The sequence below is a fragment of the Centroberyx gerrardi genome, chromosome 19 (genome assembly GCF_048128805.1).
Source record: "Centroberyx gerrardi isolate f3 chromosome 19, fCenGer3.hap1.cur.20231027, whole genome shotgun sequence".
Lineage (NCBI taxonomy): Eukaryota > Metazoa > Chordata > Actinopteri > Beryciformes > Berycidae > Centroberyx > Centroberyx gerrardi.
Window position 1 is genome coordinate 21,154,188 of NC_136015.1, and position 22,922 is coordinate 21,177,109.

General features: G+C 43.2%; 2 protein-coding genes across 3 annotated transcripts in view; both read left to right on the forward strand.

Moving 5' to 3' along the window:
- The first annotated feature begins 1,328 nt into the window (after positions 1-1,328).
- On the forward strand, positions 1,329-16,484 carry ak2 (adenylate kinase 2). 2 transcript variants are annotated; one of them, XM_078290526.1, is made up of 7 exons: positions 1,330-1,526; positions 6,031-6,156; positions 7,203-7,313; positions 8,456-8,550; positions 9,582-9,654; positions 11,120-11,333; positions 16,185-16,484. In XM_078290526.1, the coding sequence occupies exons 1-7, from the start codon at positions 1,428-1,430 to the stop codon at positions 16,190-16,192; spliced, it is 726 nt and encodes a 241-aa protein (XP_078146652.1). In that variant the 5' UTR covers positions 1,330-1,427; the 3' UTR covers positions 16,193-16,484. The 2 variants fall into 2 exon arrangements, with proteins under 2 accessions (XP_071773614.1, XP_078146652.1); XM_071917513.2 differs by lacking the exon at positions 16,185-16,484 and having other exon boundaries at positions 1,329-1,526; positions 11,120-11,359.
- A 1,035-nt stretch (positions 16,485-17,519) lies between these two features.
- rnf19b (ring finger protein 19B) overlaps positions 17,520-22,922 on the forward strand; it is a 39,278-nt gene continuing 33,875 nt past the window's right edge. Inside the window, exon 1 of the mRNA XM_071899419.2 lies at positions 17,520-17,811. The gene's annotated coding sequence lies outside the window, so the exon portion shown is untranslated. The remainder of the gene's footprint in view (positions 17,812-22,922) is intronic.

Genomic DNA, 22,922 nt, shown 5'->3' on the forward strand with positions numbered 1-22,922 from the left:
TAGATAGATATATAGATAGATAGATAGATAGATAGACAGATAGATAGATAGATAGATAGATAGATAGATAGACAGATATATAGATAGATAGATAGATAGACAGATAGATAGATAGATAGATAGACAGATAGATAGACAGATAGATAGATAGATAGATAGATAGATAGATAGACTAAAAATCAACCAGTCTTATAAGAATAAATCGTTAAGAAACATGGTGTAAACAGAGATGTCCTGTATCAGATTTGAGACTCACCCCTAGATTTGCCCTCGGCCCTTTTGGGGCTCTTGAACTTCACATCAGCGTACACAACAGCAGACATTATCACACAGCTGTGAGAACATTGTAGACGTTACTAAGACTAAGACACAGTCCCCCAAAATAAACTTCCCTGCTCGACACAAGGAAGAGGAGGAGGCGTAAGAAAGTCTTCTTCCTCAAAATCACCTTTTTTTTGCTTCTTTTAGCTGTTTTGATTGCAGGCGTGAACTTCCCTTTTGTCTAGGCAAGCAAATGGTTTATAATCTGCAAGGGCGACCAGGGCTGTACAGATAAAATGTTGGCCTATTTTGAATGTAGTTTGAATTTAGGAAAAGGTGAAAACCCTCAAATGATTCACCAAACTTTACCATGTAATGTTAGTTCAGAAATACCTCTGTAAACCACCATTTTATTGACATGATGAGGAAGAAAGGTCAATTTTAGTGGAAAAAGTGCCAAATAGATAGATAATTAATGCAATAATTTTGCCCAGGGACCCCAATTTGGAGTATTTTTGTTTTAAAAATGTGTAGAATTGTCAGGCTGTCTGAACCAAAATTTGAATTCTCTGAAGTGGAGAGTGTGAAACATTGAATTAAAATCACCATTTATTATAGTCTACTAACCCCTGGTACATCATAATCATATTTTTTATTATTTTATTATACTATAAAATTCCCCTGCACCTCCCCTTATGAACTGACCTGTGTTTTTGATCATGAATTTGATTGACATTTGAAAAGAGCAACAACACTTGAAGTTTCACATAATTATCCTGTACTGTTATCATTCATTTATATTTTGGAAGGTGAATTACTTAATTTAATTTGTATTTTAATAACTTTTCCAGTTTTCACAGCACAGGTCAATCAAGGAAACTATAAAAGAAGGAAAGGTCTTTTCTAGTTTCCTTGAGGTCAATCCGGATGTCGACCGGAGAGGCGTCGCTCTCATTTCAGCCAATCAACGTAGAGAACAACTGACCGAACTGTCTGGCGACCAATCAAACGGTCGTATTCTCCACCAAGGGGCGGGTTTTAGTCGCTGATAGCGAAAAGGAGGCGGGGGCGCTTCCTTTCCTAGCCGAGTTGGCAGTTAAGCAAACTGTTACAAGGACGGTACAGACTTTGATAAAGTTTCTGCCCTCCGGTTTCCCGCTGCAGACATGGCTCCTACCGCGCAGCTGAAAGAGGCAGTGGCCGAGGTGCACGAGGGGATCCGGGCGATCCTGCTCGGACCTCCCGGGGCCGGGAAGGGAACCCAGGTGAGCTAACCTAGCTAACGTTAGCCTTAGCTGCGGAAAGGCGCATGGCCGACAGTAGTACGAGCTAATGCTAATGCTAATGCTAACCTACCTGTTTCAACCTGCTTCCATTGGTCATCGCAGCTACCTGCAGCTTGAACCGCTCTCTGAAAAAGCATTATTTACTGCATGTTTCTGACATACAAAGTCAGCTTAACTAGCTTGGATTGCATGATGAATGTCATTCATTCACTTGTGTGTTTGTTAGCTTCAAGGTGAAGTTACAACAACTTCATCAATATTAAACTCACTGCGAACAAGTGATACGCTATCAGAGGAAAAGGTACTGGGCTGTGTGGGTACAACCAAGCCACAGTAGTGCCACATCCTACACTGTGAGAATTAAAGCCCAGTGACAGGATGCAGCTGTGTGCCTTTATTCTGCCTGTGTGTCATATGGCATTAACACTGCAGGCCAGACTTGTCTAGCTGATAAGATGCCACGTCACTGAAGCCAGCTTATCTCTGTCTCACACACACACACACATCACTCTAAACCCACATCATGTACGTCATGAAGAGAAAGTAGAGCCCCTGTGACAGAATGTACATCAGTGTATATGATGTGGCATCAGAGTGGCATGGCAGAGGGTTTCAGACAACCTAGCATCAAGTGACAGTTCATCAGCTAGGCCACTTCCCATTCTGGCCAAACCAGTGTTTCAAGAATTTCAACCAGTCTCGAAATAATACGACAAACCTTGGGATTTACAGCTGCTAGACATGGATGAAATCATATTGCCTCACTCAAATATAGACCTACTTTTTTTGCCAAGAGGCTATGACATGAAAGAGTGAAACCTGTAAGTCTGACTGAAGAGAGTGTCTCCAGAACGGTTCTGAACAGTAAACTTCCTCACAATCAGAAGTCTTAATCGTGCCCTCACCTGCACATTGTAGTAAAGCTGCACAATTAATTGCGTATAATCATGTTCTGTCCTGATTTTAATTTCAGTCAGGTGTAGCATTGGGCGCTCTTTATGCTTGCAGTTTATTAACACCTGTGTATAACAGCACCAGTAGCAGTTGCAGCTGCAGCTCTAATTACACTGTTAAACCCCTCAGCCACACTGGGGGAACATGAGGGAAATTAAAAAATTATGCCAGTGCGCCTGTTTGCTCTTCAGGTTCAAGTTGAATGATTCTTGTTTCATCCGAGCTTATTTTTGTGCGTTTTTGCCTTTTTAGAGAGATCACAGCAGAGAGAGAGACACAGGAAAGATTCGGGAAAAGAGAGCGGGAGATGACATGTGACAAAGGTCCCAGGCCTGATCTGAACCCGGGACATTGTGGTTACACAGTATGTGTCTTAGCCAGCTGAGATGTTCCAACCCAGCTTGTTTTGGCTGACTGTCCTGTTCTCGTTCAAATATTTAGTGGTCAAGATGTTGATATAACATATTTGTGATAGTCATTTTGGTCCTCAAATCAAGACAATAATCATGATTAATAATTGGAATCAAACTACCTGGCAAAATAATTGGGATGATCATTTTAGCCATAATGATGCAGCCGTACACACTGTACCAAAGTCAAAGTATTTTAGGGACAGCGATCCCTCCCAGAGGCACATAGTTGTGGTCTGATTGCAAGACCACACTTGCACAATTCCCATAATTCAAAATTATTTGTGTTGTAACTTTGTAGAAGACAGAAACCCAGATGTCAGTGAAGTTTTCCTTATCACTAAAAATTGTCAAAATGGCCTTGTTAGGTCTGTGTATGTATTTCCTTGTCCACTCTTATCCACTCACACACATGCACGCTGGCACTCACAGGCACGTGCACGCTCTGGGCGTTATATATCTGCTGCTTCTGTCATCCTTGTTGTAATCTGTTTTTTCTTCTCTTTGTGACACTCCTGTGTAAGGGCTCTGTAAACAAAAGGTAGTATGTTGTATTCCTGGTATGTCGATGACTGTAGATCTGTGGTCTGAAGTTAATGTTCAGCACGACTTTCCTAAACAGTCTCACTTCTCACCACAGCAGTCTTCTCTCTGGCACGTTGTTCCCAAAATATTAGGGAGACCCTTCTTGATACTGAGTTGCACCTTCGTTTGCACAACCTGTATCTCATTTGTCGAAAGGCTCTTTATCTTCGTCTCCCTGATGTGACTGCATTAAATTTACAAGGCAAAATCAATAAAGGATCCCAACTTTCACCCGGACAGTCCGCTTCATGTGAAGAGTAGGTGTTCCTAGTATTTTGTACATTCATAAGTTGGGTTATATGCCTGTGACAACTAATTATGCTAGAAAACTAGGGTGGCTTGGCCAGCTCAACTTGTTTGAGATTGCACATAGCTGTAACCAAATAAAGGTAGGCTACATAATTACCACTACTGAAAACTGCGTCACAGCCACAGTCCATCTCAAAATACATAAGCCACTTTCACTGTTTTCCCAGCCGACCTCCACATCATGGTTGTCTATTTCCCAGCATAGCAGGTAGAATAGCTCACCAGTATTTGGCTGGTAGGTGTTGATAACTTCCAACTGTAATAATAACTAGAAAAGGCTAAATTTTCTTTAGAAAATTTAAGTGTGCTTGCCGCCCTTGCAATGCCCCTGCCCTTAGACTTGGCGTTCACTAGCTTTGCTAAGCGGTGCAGCATTGCAATTGTTAGCATTTTGACAGACTAGACTCAGTAAACAGAGCCAGTTGCGTTCAAAGGCACTGGGATACTTTTCTCATCACGCCACAACAACATGTTTGGTATCGAACGAATGTACAGATTCCCAGCTTTCCAAGGACCTAAAACGCATCACAATTCTAGAGCTAAACCTCACCGACTTTTGGAGCTATCTTACGCCCGCTTCCCAGCGAGCTAGCATAGCATGGCTGGTACCTACGTATTCGTCTGGATGTCTAGTTTCCGTTAATAAAAAAAGCTCCGCTCTAGCTTAAAAACTGAGCTCGTGAGAAGCTCCGTTAAGCGTCGGCCGACGCGCAGAAACCAGCATACTCTGCGTGTGTACCGTAGCTTCAGTTAGCTTCAGCTACTGTGTGTGAGAAACCAGCTAACGTCCCTCCCGATCTCCGTCTGTCCCACATGCATCAAGCCAGCCATTAAAAACTCTGCACTAGACTTTTAATCTACAGAATAATAGGCCAAATACATCCATACTGATCTGATTCTACCTTAGCTTCAGTTAGCTTCAGCTACTGTGTGCTAACTTACCTCCCGATCTCGCAGCGCAGTCCGTCTGTCCCAAATGCATCAAGCCAGCCATTAAAAACTCTGCACTAGACTTTTAATATACAGAATAAAAGTCCAAATACATCCATACTGATCTGATTCTACCTTAGCTTCAGCTACTGGGTGGGAGCCTCCCGATCTCCGCGGAGAAACAAGGACAAAACCAAACTTCAATTTCTGGCTCTGTGATTGAGTCCACACGGTTCTCAGGTTCTCATCCTTTTACAATGTCCCAAATGCATCAAGCCAGCCCATGTGGGGAACTCATGGTCTCTGTCGCCATCTGCTGGCTGTGTCGAAGCACTGACATGAATGAGCTCGACCATTTCATTTGTACAGCCTAGTAAGCTCATGCTACTGTTGCTTGCTAGTTAGCTTCAGCTACTGCGTGCTAACGTACCTGCCGATCTCCGCAGCGCGATTCCATCTGTCCCAAATGCATCAAGCCAGCCGGTAAACGGCCCCTCTGTCACAAATGCATCAAGCCAGCCGGTAAAAAACTCCGCAGTAGACTTTTAATATACAGAATAAGAGTCCAAATACATCCATACTGATCTGATTCTACCTTAGCTTCAGTTAGCTTCAGCTACCGTGCGGGGAAACAAGATGGCGGACAAAACGAAACTTAAATAGGACAAAACGAAAGTTAAATTTCTGGCTCTGTGATCCTAAAATTGAGTCCACATGGTTCTCATTATTTTACAATGGGTGTGTATTGCGTCTAAAATGGCAAAATTGGCATTTAATCATTAATATCTCAAAGAGCTTATGAGGGATCTCTTAGAAAAGTAATAGCACACGATTCCTCAATGAGCCGCACGTTTTGATGTCTCACATGTCTATGTACTGTAAAAACTGTAGGAGAAGCGTGCCCAACTTTTTTTGTCGGAAAAATAATAATAAGTATGTGAGATAATAAGAGTGTGCTTTGCCTACGGCAAGCACACTAATAATAATAAGTATGTGAGATAATAAGAGTGTGCTTTGCCTACGGCAAGCACACTAATAATAATAATAATAATAAGTATGCAAGATAATAAGAGTGTGCTCTGCCTACGGCAAGCACACTAATAAGTATGTGAGATAATAAGAGTGTGCTTTGCCTACGGCAAGCACACTAATAATAATAATAATAAGTATGCAAGATAATAAGAGTGTGCTCTGCCTACGGCAAGCACACTAATAAGTATGTGAGATAATAAGAGTGTGCTCTGCCTACGGCAAGCACACTAATCACTGGTAACATGGTGCCTCCGTCCCTGCAGGCCCCTCGGCTAGCGGAGCAGTACTGTGTTTGCCACCTGGCCACCGGAGACATGCTGAGGGCCATGGTGGCGTCGGGCTCCGCACTCGGCAAGAGGCTCAAGGAGACCATGGACTCTGGAAAACTGGTAAGATTTATGTAAGATTTAGGCTCATCTGTTTCTGTCTGTTCGTGTGCGTGTCTCTTTTCTCTCTGCCCTTCTCCAGTGTCTCTGAGGCTGCGATCACGTCACAGTTCTTCATGCTCAATTGCTGCTCACATAAATGTTTTTATTTCTTTTATGACAGCTCATATTTATTCTACAGTAGAATGTAACCTACATCTGATACCAAGATGAACTGACAGCAGTGTTCAAAAGACATGCATGTGTGCAGAGCAACAATGACAAAAGATGTCACATCTGTTTTTGTTTCCAACCCGTCTCACTCGCGCTATGCGGCTTTTGAGTTCTGACTGAATTGAGGTGTCTCCCCAAATACCAACCACGTCGGCTATTTGGCTTTCTTTCTATTGTCGGCGGCAAAATGTGACACCAGAAGTATGACAATTGTCTCAGATGTATGACAATTGTCTCAGATGAATGGCGTAAGATTCACTTTTTTATCCAGATTGGAATTGAAAATATTCAACTCAAGCTAGTTCACACTCATTAGAAAACATCAGATCTGTCACGTGTGAGGATCTCAGTTTTTTTTAGTCATATACCTCCCATTAATTTCTAACAGGGCTTTTTTTCGCCTGCCCTTTCCATGCTTTTTGCATTCCTGACAGCATCCCTGATCAGTAATTATCTGTTTCTATGCACCTGTTGCATAACTCTTTGTCTCTGACCTTTTCACAGTCTCAGCATGTGACTGTTGCTCATTGTGATTTCTCAGAACCTGTGTGTGTATATCCATGACATGTCTGTTTGTCATCTGTCTGTATCTACATCCACAGTACAAACAAGTCTCTTTTCTGTCTTCATACAAAACGGTTCCATTTATTGTCATGAGGGAAATTCAGTTTGCGAGGCCAGTACAGGAAATGGCGCTCATCAAACACACAAATGAACAACACACAACACGTTGTTGACTCACGGCTCATGTGGATCTTAGACAGAGCTGCTGCTGTGCTGGAAGCAGCAAATATGGACGTGAATGATATGAGAAAGTCTTTTTCTTTCACCCGCAGGTCAGCGACGAGATGGTAGTGGAGCTCATAGAGAAGAACCTGGACACGCCCCCCTGCAGGAACGGCTTCCTATTGGACGGATTCCCCCGCACAGTCAAACAAGCAGAGATGGTTAGGATTTGATTCAACGTCACTTTTCCATACCGCTGTCTCACAATGTGAAACAAAACTTCCTAGAGTGCAGTTTTTCACCTAAAGTGACCTAAAGAGCGCAAAAAGTACTTGTACAGGTCAAAATGGGAATTCAAGCTCGTCAGTCAGATTCATTTAAACCTGCAATAAGCGATTTCAGACCCTGTAACCAATCCTGTGTGCTATGTGGAGATTTCCGTGAGACGTAATAATATAGACAAATAGCCACACACGCGGGTCAGCTGTGTTGTTGTTTTCACCTCTTTCCTAAAGCTTGTTGTTACACTAGCTCGTTTGAAAGCGGTGCTCTCCCCCTCCCATCCCTGAAAACAATGCTGGTAATGGCGGAATCGATGAAGCAAGCGAGTAAACTTGTTACTCTTCGCTTGTCATTGTGGGACATGTAACCTTCAGCGGGAGAAAAATCTGGCAAAGCGAGACTGGTAACCGGAGAAATTTCTCCGTTGGTACGTTTATTTTAGCCAGTAGCCTTTATGCAGGGTTTGTCCTTAAGGGCTGCCGTCGCCCAGTAGCTTTGCTGTGCGGTTTCTGTCACCCTCTACTGGTCGGACAGTCACTTAGTGTAGCTTTAATCACAATCACAGTTTCTCTCTGTGACATTGGTGCAGAGAGATATCAACACCTTACTGAGTGACAATACAGTGTAGGGAGACAGTACAACATATACTCTGGACTGGTATGAACATATCACTCTACATGTTGTTGCTGTCTCCTGAAAACCTCATAACTCCAGTTTTGTTGTTTTAACCAAAATGACTCGATGTTCTTCTGTTGGGATCATTATGAAACCTTTTCAAAACCAATTAGATGAGCTCAAAAATAAATGGAGGTCAAGCTGAAAACAAGGTGGTTTTTCTTAGTTCTCGAAAAAAAAAAGATTTTCACTTGATGACAGCAATATGTTCTTATGCCTTTTTTACATTTTAGGCATTTTACTCTTATCCAGAGTGACATGAGTCGTCGTCATATAAGAGACGAGTGCTAGGAAAAGAAGTAAGAGCCAAGGAGAGGGAAGGGATTTTTTTTTTTTGCCAAGCACCATTAATCGAATCAATATCAGCCATATTTTATATTTACCTCCCTCTGTTTCTGTCTTCCAGCTGGACGACTTGTTGGACAAGAGACACGAGAACCTGGACTCTGTGATCGAGTTTGCAGTTGATGACTCCCTGCTGGTCCGCAGGATCTGTGGCAGGTACGAGCCGGAGGGAGCGGGAATTAATTATTTAAGACGAGAGCGAGAATGCCATTTGATTTATTTCCCAGGTACGTACCCGGCAGACACTGATAGCGTATTATTTGCCAGCTTGGTGCTTCTCCTCGGACTGAGAAGCTCCTCATTCTGTTAGTCCACCCAGGCAACTCCATTGATTCATGTGGAAAAAAAGAGTCTGGGACAGTGAGATAATGTTGGAGGGAAATGAAGCGTGAAAGCGTGCGATTAATGGGGAAGGTGGCCTGGGGGTTTGAGAGAGAGCGTCCCGGGACTGGAAGGTCGCAGGTTGAATCCTTCCAGAAGTCGGCGTGTCGCTTCCTGCTGAAATGTGTTTGAGCAGAACGCCGAACCCCCCGCCTGCTCATTGTCCGACTTTTCTGTAAACTCCTGCGGTGAAATGCTGCATGTGTATTGTGGATAAGTGAGGAGGACAAAATCCAAATTACCAAGTGTTTAATATGGCCTTTTAGTGCTGTGCAAATCCTTACAGCTGTAACCTGATTTTGTACATCCATGTCTAAACTTCGTGTTACAAAACAATTTAAAAACTGTTTAACAGAACTCGCTGTACTTGAAAACCGACTCTGTTCAGAAAACAGGCGGCAGTGTTTTCAGAGACCTTCATCTGCGCGCGTGTCAGTGGTTTAGAAACCGCAAAGACCTTTTGTTGGCGTGTGTTTGCCATTACCGCACCATTTTTGTCCCCTTTAATTCACAATAACCGCCCTATTATGTGCGCCAAGCTGAATAGAGAACACTTCTAGTCGGTCTGCAGAGAGCCATCTCTCTGTCCACGGGGGTCCTTTGTGAGGAAGTGGCTGTCTGCAGTCTTTTGAAGCCCAAGTAGGACAAGGGCAGCGTGTGGGATGTGAACAGGACTGTTAAACTGCCGGTGAGTCACTGTGGCTGTCTGACCCTCATCTGTCCTCCTCCTCCTCTCTTCTACTCTCCTGCTCCCTGTTCTCTCCCAACCTTGTCCCGTCCTCCACCTCCTCTTCATCGTCTCCCAGACTAATTCATCAGCCAAGTGGCCGCTCCTACCACGAGGAGTTCAACCCCCCCAAAGAGCACATGAAGGATGACGTAAGTCGTTTTCACCATCAGCCCACTTACAGCCACTTCTGGCCAAACTGCCTCCTACCTAAAATGACAGCCAGACTTCAAATTGGCGAAGCTGAGAACGTTTACAGCTAAGTGTTGTGACTTGCTCTGAATGTACAAAATAACAGGGACACTTAACTCTTTCCATGAAGCACACTGATGAGGTGAATCCAAGTAAAAGCCACTTTCCCTTATTGATTTTCCTGATTAAATCTATACCAATCAGAAAGAAGGAGATGCAGCAGATGAGTTAGAGAAGGATTTTTAACCTTTGATACAATTGAGATGTTGATTGTGCAAAAGGTTGCTGCAGTTCAAATATCAGGAAGATGTCCCTAATATTTTGAACATTTGGTGTATTTCTCCATTTGCGTCAGTGGTTTATTGAGAGGGGGAAAACGTTTTACAAGGTGCTGACAGATTACCTTTTCTTTTTTTAATTAAAACTGTGGGAAAAAGTGTGTCTGCGCTCAAAGATGTTATTTATAGTTACCAAGGAGTGGTATTTGAAGGAGTAAGGTAAGTCTGTGTAGGTCACTACTTTAGAAAATCTGATGGGCATTGCACTGCCTAATGCTAGACAGAATGAGAGTGAGAGTGTCTCAAGTGCAATAAATATACAGGAATTTGTCTTGATGGCATTGGTGCAGAGACATAACAGAAACAGTACCAGCTAACACACATGGTGCAAAGAAACAGCACCTGGATCTGTTCCCCAGCTCCCACAGCTGGTACTTTTGATCCCCAATTTACTTCATTTAAATAGGTTACTTTAAACAACGCTGTGTTTCTGGGGGATTGTGCATCAGACGGACTGTGTGTGTTTTTCTCTCTGTATACATGTGTAACGTGTGAAACCCGGCGGCTCATCTGCAAACAAAGCACCATTCACAGCGACACACAATCCCCCGGCTTAGAAAGGAGGGCTGCCAGTTGCATGAGCTCCTGTTTTTATATTGACGCAACAGAAAAGGATTTGAGCACAGCAACAAGTGGTGTGTGTGTGTGTGTGTGTGTGTGTGTGTGTGTGAGGGAGAGAGAGAGAGTGAGACTCGGTTGGGTTGCAGTGCGAAACCAAGACGAGATCAGTGTGGAGAAACTAAAGAGCACTGACCTAATTTTTAGACAAGAATTGAAACAGTGTGTGCTATTATACAGGCTTTTACAAACTCAATCATGTCATCTGTTTTTCTCTTTTTCATCTCTCTTCATTTCCTCTCTTTTATCCATCTCCACCCTGCCTGCACTTCTCTCTCATCCTATTTCCCCCACCTTGTTTTTCCACTTTTTCCCCTCAATTCTGATTTCTTATTTTATCCTGCTGTATCCTCTCTTCCCCTTCTCTCTCCTGCACAACTCGTTTCTCCTTTGTCAACTTTCTCACCTCCTTCACAACTCACCTCTCCTTTCTCTCTCTCTGTTTTCTCCCTCCCTTTCTCCCTCCCAGGTGACGGGCGAGCCCCTGATGCGGCGTAGCGACGACAACGCGTCGACGCTACGCTCCCGCCTGGACGCCTACCACCGGCAGACGGTCCCTCTGGTGCAGTACTACAGAGCCAGGGGGCTGCACGCCGCCATCGACGCCGCCCAGGCGCCCAACGTCGTCTTCGCCTCCATCGTAGCCGCCTTCTCTGCCGCCACGGAAACCGCCGCCCGAGCCTGTAAAGACCAAGTGTTCTTCATTTAAAAACTCTCCTCTTCCTCCCCGTGTCCCCTCTCTCCCAAGCTGCACACACCTGTTCCTTTCTTTCTTTCGGGGTTGGAGATTATGCGAGAGTCGATCAAGTGTCACAGTGGCAACAAAATGTAGCGACGGTGCATGCGTCACCCAGATGTAAACATGTAAGATGGAGACATCCTCAACATGGCTTTAGCAATTTTGGAAATATATTCCAGTTTATTTCTGTAACCCTTCATCATAAAAGCATGTCTCAAAAGACTTTATATAGAACGAATGTACCTACATTCATGAGCACTTTATTAGGAACACCTGTACACCTGCTTATTCATGCAATTATCTAATCAGACAGTCATGTGGCAGCAGTGCAGTGCATAAGATCATGCAGATACAGGTCAGCAGCTTCAGTTCATGTTCACATCAAGCATCAGAATGGGGAAAAAATGTGATCTCAGTGACTTTGACCGTGGCGTGGCTGTTGGTGCCAGACGGGCTGGTTTGAGAAACTGCTGATCTGCTGGGATTTTCATGCACAACAGTCTCTAGAGTTTATACAGAATGAGAGTGAGCGGCAGTTCTGCGGACGGAAACGCCTCGTTGATGAGAGAGGGCAGTGGAGAATGGCCAGACTGGTTGGAGCTGAGAGAAAGGCTTCAGTAACTCAGATAACCTCTTTACAACTGTGGTGAGCAGAAAAGCCTCCAGAATGCAACACGTCGAACCTTGAGGCAGATGTCACTTTGGTAGCCGGTTGACATTGAGCTGAAAGCCGATACCTACCCAGTATTAGTATGGTGTTCCTAATAAAGTGCTCGGTGAGTGTAGATCGAACTAATCAACAATCAGTCACAAAACAAAATGAAGCAGTACAGTATGTTGTTGCTGTTACCTCTGCCTTTCATAAATATAGAAATGAGACTTAACAATTTGACATTTGGCATAACAGAATGCCACGAATGCCTCTAGTGAAGGCGGGGTTTCTCCGAAATGTGTTTGAACATATTGATGTTCGTTGCATATTGTTTGCCTTCACTGGACAGGTTTGTTTTGCTCTTGTATAATCTGTTTCTCTGCCCTTTCCTCTTCCTCAGTCTCTGCTTCTTGTCCACTTAGAGCTCCAAACTGTTCTTCCTTCCTGCTTTACTTCCTCTTTCTGTACTTACCTAAAGGCAGAAACGCATTGGAGGCGTCAGACGCACGCATTTTCAAACTTGCCAGACATTCTCAAAACGCAGTTGGACACCACTACCCCCAAAGCAGGTGTTTTGCATGAGGTGTCGCTGTAACGCTGTAATTATTGAGCTGTTTTGAGGCAAAAGGACATGATGCAACTCTCTAATGAGGGTATTATTGCTGAGAAGTAAGCTACAGGAAGCCAGAACAAAGATAAAACCCAAAAAACACCTCCAAACTAAGTGGGTAATTTTGCTAGCAACATACATTTATTGAAGTATATGGAAAAAACGTGAACTCTGTGTAGTCCAGCAGAAGCAGACTGTAGAACAAGGAACATCTTCCCTGTCGCTCTAAAGAAAATGACACACTCATGTTTCCCATCACAGATGCAGGTTCCAGTGCGTTTGGGCCTTTGTCTTTTCCTCTCACCCAGGACATTCTTCCTTTTTTTCCCTTTTTTTTTCTCCTTCCTTCTCTTCGTCCATCAGCGTAATCTACTGTCTCCTCTTCTTCTTCGTGGCTCCTGGCCCCAGCACTCCTCTTCTTCCTCCTCTTCCTCCTCCTCTCCACTTGACTCCTCGCTGCTCTCAGTATCTTGGACTCTATGGATTACCTTTTGGACATTAGAGAGACTGTACTGGTTAAACTGTAATTGAAAATGTGATTGATGGCAATTGATAATGCAGTGTGCCTTTTACTGTGAAATAGACTGTGCAGTACTTGTACTATAGAAAATATATTATAGCCCTTAATGTGATAGTCAGTGGTGTGACATCAGCGCAGAGCGGTCTCTGTCTGGACCAGGTTTACAGACTGAGTTTTGGTAGCAGCATGCTGTTGGCCATGCATGTGTTTTCCAGCCTGTTTCTTTTCTCTAATTAGACCAGCTGTGTCAGAATCTGACAATCGGGAGTGTTGATTTGTGGTCAGACCTGGGCCAAATACGATATGCGGGCTTTGCAAAAAGTTTAAACAATCACAGGAATATAAACAGAAGCGGCAAGTGCTCGAAAATATCCCAAACTAAAAGGTGCACTTGAAAAAAATTCTGAAATTGTCAAAATTCGAAGAGAGCCATACAAGACTTATTTCAGGCACTGTTGGCACCCAGAGGAGGAGGGTAAAGTTAAAAAGCCTTTATTTCAAATTAGGGCAAATCTAGGGCAATAAAAAACACCAGGGCAATAAAAAAAATGCTGACCGGTTTGGGAGAGAACCAGCCACACCCTGAGGAAGACCCTGCACGTGTTTTTTTAATTGCCCTAGATGTGCCCTAATTTGAAATAAAAGGTTTTTTTTAACCTTACCCTCCTTTTCTGTGCAAGAGTGCCTGAAGTAAGCCTCTCTTTCAATTTTGACAATCTCAGGAATATATGTGAGTCAGCTGAGTAAACCTTCCTGCAGTTGACAAATCACCTGACACAATACAGTAATGTAATAAAGTGAAACTCTATCGATGCCCGTAGGTAAATGAATTATCCTGGCAGGGTAAACTCCAACCATCTGCTACGCCAAGCAGGTCAAAACAAACACAAAACTATTTGCTCGCAAACAGTATTTCATCCAGGTCTCGTCCGGTCACATGACCGTGTGAACGCCACTGTGGCTCAACAGGCAAACTGTGTGGCGTAGAATATTTTAAGCAGACAGGCACAGCACTTTTTTATTCTAGGAAGCCTAATGCATACGGGACTAGCTGCCCCTACACATTCCCCGAGTCTCTCCTTAATTGTTAATGTTAGTGGTAATGGATGTTTTATGAGGCGTTGAAACTGTCCAGAGCGTTTTCCCTGCTGTTCACTCCAGTGTCGTCTAGTGTTTGGTCCCTGGATACGGATGACAGAGACCAAACTGTAGGGAATACTGGGAGAATTTAAACGCAGCTAGGTTTCACAGTAGATATAAATAGAACCAACTTTTTGGCAAATAAGCTTTCTGGTCAACTAACCTTTGTGCAGTGACTTCTGAGTCCTGTGTTTAGTGTGCTGCAGTGCATGCTGATGCTTTTGAAACGGTAAGCTAGTTTGTTTTGACCTTCACTAAACATAGACTTTACTAAATTACCATGCACTGTAGTGAACTACATAAATACCAGATGCACAAAACGTTAACCTGCTACCAGACAATAGGAAAGTTAAAGAGCCAAAGAGCTTATTTGCCAAGAAGTGTTTCTTTAACATCAAAATAGTCTTGTTTTGTTGTGAAGATGCTTTAGGAAAACCGCACCCAGGCCATTGGAGTCTCACTTGTTAACTGAGTTTAATCCAAATATGTGAGTGAAGATGGCAAAGTAAAACAAAACAAGTCATTTCAGGACTATACTATTGGAAATGTAGAGTAATCTCAACGTCAGCACTTTGTGTTCAGAAGGCTTTCAGACCAAGAATGTAGAAGTTTTAGAAGTTTATCTCCCCCTTTTCTCCCCTGAAGTCTCTTTTGCCTCATTTCAAGTCTGTTTTTAAAATTTGGGAAAATGTGTTCTCTCTCACATCAGTGTCCAGAGTTCAGGGGCCAGTTGGACGAAGTTAGTTTAAGACTGATCTGAAGTTACATGTTGTTGGGAGTGAAGTCGGTGTCTTTGTGTGCGGAGCCTCTGGGCCCGTTCTCACAAAGCCTCTCACAGCAGGAGCGCCGCTCTGAGATCACAGTTTATGTGAAAGGAATCAGATCAAAGAGACGAGTTGACGGATGTTGGTCACTCGGCCTCGAGCAATAAGTCCTTCTAGGAAATGTTTTGACTCTGGGCCTTTTGTTGGCCCAGACGGTGTTCCCAAAGGCGTCTTTTTACCAGTCACTTTGTTCCACTGGTTTGTGCTTTTTTCCAAAATGACAAATCTCACCTACTGTTGATTGATCGTGCAAAGTTGAAACAAATTATGATACTTTCTGAAAAACGGCAAAATGAGAGCAGTAGAAAAGATGATCTCCTGAAGTTAAGCTATCTTGACTGATCAACTTTAAGTATTTTTTCCCCCCCAAAATGGATAAATGACACTGTTCAATTGGACAAAGACGGCTGGGTCTCAGCTCGGCTCGGGGTTCGTCTCCCCTCTTCCTCCTCCACCTGTAGGTTTGGTGCCGCTCTGCACTCACCTGGTGTTTGTTTAGTGGAAACACAATCTTGCATGCAGACTGTGTCACCTTCAGTTTCCCCCGAAAACGCTGATGCTTCTCTATTCTCTGGGGGTTGTTGTGAGGAAAAACAATAGCAGATGTTCAGCGGTCCCACTAGGCCGTTTTCAGTCGTATATTTAGCTCGACTAGACAACTTCATGCTGAATTTCCCCCCCAACCGTGTTCACTGTGCTCAGTGATGCCTTTGTTCCTTTTTTTAATTAATTTTTGAAAGCTGTGAATGTATAAAGTTTACGTTGAAGGTTAATTTAGTTGAAGGTAAACAGAAAGCCTGGCTGTTTTTTATGAACTGTAGATGACTGTTACTTTTGAATGTGCTACTTTAAAGCGGATGAACGCTGGAACCCTAATTGCACTCAGAGATGGACAGTAGTAATTTACAATGTTCCTACATGTCTAAGAAGACACTGTAATGCTAATAATGTCCATTCCTCTTCATAATTCCAGCATTTGAATGTCTAATGTTTGATGTCTGTAATTCACCCAAGACTTTTCTTCCCCTTTCTCTCCCTTTGTTTTCCAGCTGGTTGAATCCTGTGCTGCTCCATTCCCACCATGGCGAAGGATTTGGAGGGAGGGAGGGAGGGAGGGAGGGGGGGGCAGATGGTTGGATGGTTGGATGTTTGGAGGGAGGGAATGCAAACTAGAGGGAGTCCTGATACCATACAACTTAACATTAATTTTGCAGTGCTGCTGGACTGTGTGTTGTCGGTGCATTACTGTTTCCGGTGCATTCTGATAGGAACGAGCGAAGCCATCTTATTCTAATATTCCTCATGTTTCCCCTTCTAATAAAACTCAAGATGCTTTTCTACAATCACCACATTTTGTGCAGAGTGTTTGTTTTGCTCACCAGGCTCTCTCACTTTGCTATTGAGAAGCTTTACTCCCTAAATATGATGTCCACAATTTTAGATGGATTTACTAAACATTAGAGAGACTGTACTGGTTAAATGTTAACTGATTATGTGATTTACAGTATGTGGCTAATGGAGACTGCTGATGTAGTATGCCCTTTACTGTAAATTCGACAAATCACATGTTTTGTTCACCAGGCTCTCACTTTGCACCGAAATGAGACGCATTAATGGACACAATAATAGATGGATGGATACGGTTGGGTTGGAAAGTAAGCACATTATGGGTTACTGTTGAAGTTATGAATCATCTCTAACCCTTTGTTTCCAAAATGGTGATGATTGGAAGATAGAATCGTGTGGTTTTGAAAATACTGACATACATTTCCGGTAGCAGGTTTTTTTTTCCCTTCCAAAATTATATCCAATCCATATATTTATTTAAATGGATTTTACATTAATATTTCAATTTATTTCAGTAATATCCATTCCTATATTTTGGAATAAAACCCCTCACTCTCTGTATCAAAAGGTAATAGAGCTCATGGATGAAAACACTGCACACAATTGCTCTTGGTAGTTGAAGGTTGGAACTTTTTGCCGATTTTTTGTCAACACATCTAGGCTCAGACAGGTGTGATTACAGTGGATTACTAACTATGGAAAAGATACTGTAGCTGTGGCTACTACTGATTGGGCCTTTCCTGTGTTATTTTTAACTGATAGGCTATCTGCAGTACCTTGGAACTGGGCACAATGGGATCTGGTATGTTTGTATAATTCGCCTTACCGCAAGAACCACAACGTTTCGCTTTGTTTTCCTATGTACACACACACACTCACACGCGGCTCGGCTTTACAGTAAAACACGACCTGAGGTTTCAGGGGAGGTGACGTCACGGGGTGGGGTTTCCGTGTTATCGGCGGCGTGACGTCACCGCGCGGGGCTTTCCTCCAGGACGTCAGAGGCAGAGAGAGAGAGAGCGCGAGAGCGAAGCGAAGCGAGCTGCGGAGATTACAGACTTTGCCGCTGCGCTCCCGGGGCGCAGGGAAGACTTTAGGCCGCTGAGAGCCACCTGGAAGCCCGCAGAGGAGAGCCGAGAGGCGGACACGGCAACGGGAGTGTCCACCGGGCGGTTTAAACGCGTTTTACAGCCTCTTGACACGGAGCAAGACAACCGAGGAGGAACCCGAGATAACGCCCCAAAAGCGGCCGCTGCGCATCGCTCCCCAGCCGCTCCTAACGAAGAAATCCGGTGCTGAAAAGCCGTCTCACACCCACCGAAAGGCAGGGTAAGTCTTCTGCTGTGAAGCCTTCCGCTGCCTGTACGGTCAGGTTTCGATTATTTCACCAGATTGACATGTCATGGGGTTTAAACGGTCTCGTCCCCCAGCCTGGACTACATGGAAAAAGGGGGCCGTCTCAGAGGGGGTGTAACAGTTTGCCACAGTAAACCCCATAGCACTGTTTTCTATATGATGAATCACTGGCATGACAGTCACATTATCTGCATGTGTCAGTCTGAAGGGTCAACACAGAGCAAAGCGACCCGAATTACCACCACAGAGGAAGAATCTAATACAACATGTCTTAAAGCTGTAATTTCCAGTCAGAGTGCTGCATGTCTGGACATAAACACATGCGTTATTGTCAGTAATAAACTCCTCCAGCTTGTCTGCATGTCTATACACGGCCTGTCTATGTCCATGCAGGATGCCGAAGAGTTACCTCATTCTCCTCTTCCTTTCCCTTGAAGCTCTGCCCTCCTGTCTGCCCAGGCTGCCACTCCCCTGGTACTGGTCCTGTTTGGTCTGAGGACATTGTGTTTCCTTATGAGGAACAGCTACAGTAAATATTTTAAAAGGTTACTTGGACAGATATCACAGATACCCAAGGAGGAGGTGCGATAAGGCCACTATTGACTACCACAAACACTCTTACAGGCCTTACAGGAATATAACAGCGATATTGTGTTGATTTTTTGTTAGGGTTGAGGCCAAAGTATCATTATCATGTCAATAAAGGGGGAAAAGGGTGATGACATTGTCTAAACACATGCAAAACAGAAGTGCAGCTTTGACTTTTGAACTTACAGTAGGCCTATCCTACTGTATATGAGTAACTGGTGCTACAATAAGCAGCTATCAGCTATTAGAGATTATTATAGTTGAGTCATTAAATGGTCATAACATGGCTTGCAGTGAAGTAAATTGGATATTGCATCTGTTGTGATTTTATCTTGTTATGTATACAGGACATTGTGAGCTACTGTGTTACTACACTCATACTGCAGTATAAATATTTGCTTAAGTAAAGGATTACTGTCTCCATAATTACCATGTAAGGTTCGTGAATGTTGGCTACTGAAGTTGTGACCTCGGAAAGTCTGAGGTGGGAGATTTGTTCAGATTTGGCGAAGGCGGATGGCAGGCGTGTAAATTGTTGTTTTGCCTGCACATTTTGACTTAATTCTAGGCTTAACAATGGGGACACAGCTGATAATTTTTCCTAACAATGGGGATTCAGTCCTCCTCCGTCCCCCCTCGATCGCAGACCTGGGCCAAACAGTAATTGCGGATAATTGTTAGCATTTGTTTTGTTGTGCTTGGTATACCAAGTGGGTGGGACTGGTCACACTGAGCCAAACAGTGAGTGCCAGAAAGTTTTGACTATTTGAAAATGAATTGAAAATACTTATTCTGTGATTGATGCCTCACCTGATACTGTCTGGATTATCCTGATGCAGTAAACCCATCTGGTGCTCCAACTGGACTTAAGAGTAATTTGCAAATACTGTTGGACCCAGGTCTGGTTTAAGGACGTTTCTGCCCCCTGAACCCTGAATAGCTTAATGTACACCAGCCTTTCCCCATGAAATGTTTGCTGACTGGCTACAGCAGCCTCTGAAAGAAGCATTTGGACACCGCAGGGCGCTGAGTCTCTCCAGTTTCAGGAGGGGTGCAGCTCTGCAGGACGGGGCGGCCGAACCTGCCGGAGGAAAAACCCTAATCTGAGTGAATGTAACCTGAACTAGTGTGGGAGCAGCTGGGTTTGTTTCAAAATGTGATATCATCGCATACTATTTAAAGAAAGTGACGTCTACTTCTACAAAATGAATCATAGCACAAAATAATGATCCACAGTTGACAAAATAACACGTTCACTGGCTGTGCTTTGGAGTTATTGATTGATAAACTTCAAGTCATGATATTTTCTTTTACCAAAATGGACACTGTATGCAGTGTTTTGGAAACGAAACCCTTCATATGATTACAGCAAAACATATTAATACATCATATGTCGTTATTAGCACACGTTTTGTTGAATCAATCAATCAATCATTTATTTGTCACATTGTAACACATTTCATACACAGAATGCTTCACATATAGACAAAAAAAAGGCAGCAGAAAATTGAGGTGCATTACTACACAAAGTAAAACCAACATAATAGATAAAAATAGATACTTAAGTTAAAATAAGTAAGAGGAAATTGCAGCAGATTACTACACAAAATAAAAACCCACATCATGGATAAAAGAGATATATAAGTTAAAATCTGAACCCAGAAGAAAGAAAGAAAAGAAATCGTACTTAAAAGCAGTGTTAGAAAGATGGGTTTTAAAAGTACAAAGTGTTTCAATCGCTCTCAGACTTTCTGGAGAATGTTCCAGAGCCTCGGGCTGTAAGAGTTGCACAGCAACAAACAAATGTGTGTTGATCCCCCATCCGGATTACAGATGTGTTAAAAATGACACATCTTTTCCAGGTGAATCCCAGACTGCGTGTCAGAGTTTCTGCTCTGGGCTCGTGCGTGAGAGCGTTTCCTCCGGCTCGTCAGATGTGCGAGCATTACCTCATCCAGAGGAGGTTTGGGTTCCCGTGTCATTACGGGCTCCGGCTGCAGACAATAGCCGGGAATTACACGCTCAGTTGTGAGCCGCAGTCAGTCTGCGTCCGCGCATTGTGCTGCTCTTTCCTTTTCAGAAACCTGAGTCCACACATCCAGTTTACTACTGTTACTGCTCACCTCATCCGTCTCTGTGGACATCTGAACAGCCAGCAGTGTGCTTTGTTTGTGCGTGTGTGTGTGTGTGTGTGTGTGTGTGTGTGTTGGAGGGGTGGGTCTCTGTGTATGTAGTGTGTGTGTGTGTGTGTGTGTGTGTGTGTTAAGTGGCGGTGTAAGGGCTCAGAGGTTTCGCTCTTTGCGACTGTAGCGCCTGCAGGCCTGACATTAAACATTCAACAACTCAGCAGTATGGCTCCTGAACGCTCCTCTAATTATAGAAGCTCTCAGCCTGATTCTCTCTCTACCTCCACCTTTGAGTGTGTGTGTGTGTGTGTGTGTATAAGAGAGAGAGAGAGAGTGTCAGTGGGAAACAGAGAGAGAGAGATAGAAAATGCTCCATCACTCCATTTGTGTAGCATTTGCCTTCTACTGCATATATTTTTCAAAAATTATAATTTTTTAATGAATTCTTGCTTAATTAGATGCAAGAGAAAGAGAGTGAGACTTTGACCAATAATCTATAATCTTTAACTTGATCTTTAACTTACACTTTGAAAACGACGAGTTTCTCTTAACACTGGAGGCAAATTTATTACCAAGGTGTGGCTGGGTGGTTTTGGCAATTGCTTAATCCATTTCCACTGAAGACAGATGTGTAAACACTGACTGTACATAACACACACGTTTTGAATATTTTATTTGAATCCACTAGATCGAATTATAATACAAGATTAAAACGGTTGGACTTTGTTTTAGGGCATTAAAGGATGCCGAAACCAGAGACTGAGCAGAACTTTGCAATACGTTTTTTTTGTTTTTTCTGGGACAGGCCTACACACACACACGCACACACACACACACACACACGCACACTCACTGACAGACGATCTGCAGCTCTTTTGTTTTTGTGTTCAGCAGGCCAGGCGATGAGGTAACTTCCAGAGAACAGCGGCCTGCATGCCGGGATATCAGGCTGTTTTGTTTTTTTCCAGAGGAAGAGCTGCTGTCTGTATCTCATCAGTCAGCCTCCTGAATCACCTTATTCACCAAATACAATCAATATACAGGGATCTACCTGGCTGATGATGAATTGTCATTGTATTTACATTTGTGTATCTGTGTGAGGAACACTGCAAGGAAACACTGTATATTGACACTTTACATACTAACACAGTACTGACACATGGAAGGGCAACAGGTTTTCACATACAGTGAAAACAGACAGCAGAGGATAAATCAAATGTATTAAAAGAGCACATTTTATACAATCATTCAAGCCAAACAACAACATTAAAAAATACATAAAATAATTGAAGGGATAAGTGTAAAACATTATATTACAAAGAATACACGTATAAATGTTGACAGTAGGCATGTCAACAGTAGGCAATGTCATGTAGTGTCATTTTTTTTCTGACTAAAAATCTCTGGTCAACCAATCATTTTTTTTCTCCAACCAGTGAACCCATCAGTGTTTCAAACTGCTGATTTTTCCTTTCATAAACAAAAATCATTATTGAAATCAAACCCAGAGAGTGAAAAATGCTTAATCTCCATGGTGTGTGTGTGTGAGTGTGTGTGTATGTGTGTGTGTGTGTGTTTTATACCCATGAAGTGGATACTGTCTGTTATCTTTCGACCTGCCACAGTTTTCATCCTGTGTGTACGCAACTATGTGGTTGCCAATTAGGCACATATGTAACTGACTGACTCAATATCTGACAGCATTAATAGTGTTTATGTCCTTTGTATGCTTGTATTTATGTGGACATAAATAAATCTTTCCTGTGTGTGTGCAGATAACAACACCCAGACTTCACAGTCTTTCAGATAACCGGGAACAGACAGTGACCCACTTGGTAATCTAGTCAGCTTTTGATCTTTGGGCTGAGAGAGACAGAAGCATTTGCGTTGATGGATTTGTCCACTCAGACAGGCGCCGCTGATGGGAATTCTCTTCTTTTTAGTGAAGAGAGAGCGAGAGAGAGAATGAGAGAGACACCTGATTGTTGATCGCAGCAATTTAGGTCGACCCTAAGCATGTTGACCAAACAATCGACCAATAGAGACTTTGCAGTGCCGTCACAAATCTCCTAGCAACCACAGCTGGTGTCATCATGGAGGTCCAGGGGAGAATTAGCTGTGTGCAAATAATGTCTAAATATATACAGTATAACCAGGCGAGAAAGAGAGAGATACCTGAAAACAATAGTTGTGATGTGAGTGTCGGTTAATTCAGTAATGTTATCAAAAGTGAGTCATCTGATGAGGTGGATTTGTCTCCAAATGTAGGTTACTGTGACACAGAAAACTGTCTCGTCTTCAGCTCTAGTCTCTACTCCAAAAAACTCTGAGTTGTAGCTTGAGAAGAGTCAGCTCAGTTAACCTGAACAA

What these genes read in the sequence shown, in the direction of transcription:
- ak2 (XM_071917513.2), top strand. Translation starts at nt 1,428, where the DNA reads ATGGCTCCTACCGCGCAGCTGAAAGAGGCAGTGGCCGAGGTGCACGAG. An exon ending in CAGTCAAACAAGCAGAGATG is followed by an intron (nt 7,314 to 8,455) that starts GTTAGGATTTGA and finishes TCTGTCTTCCAG; the next exon opens with CTGGACGACTTGTTGGACAA. An exon ending in GTCCGCAGGATCTGTGGCAG is followed by an intron (nt 8,551 to 9,581) that starts GTACGAGCCGGA and finishes ATCGTCTCCCAG; the next exon opens with ACTAATTCATCAGCCAAGTG.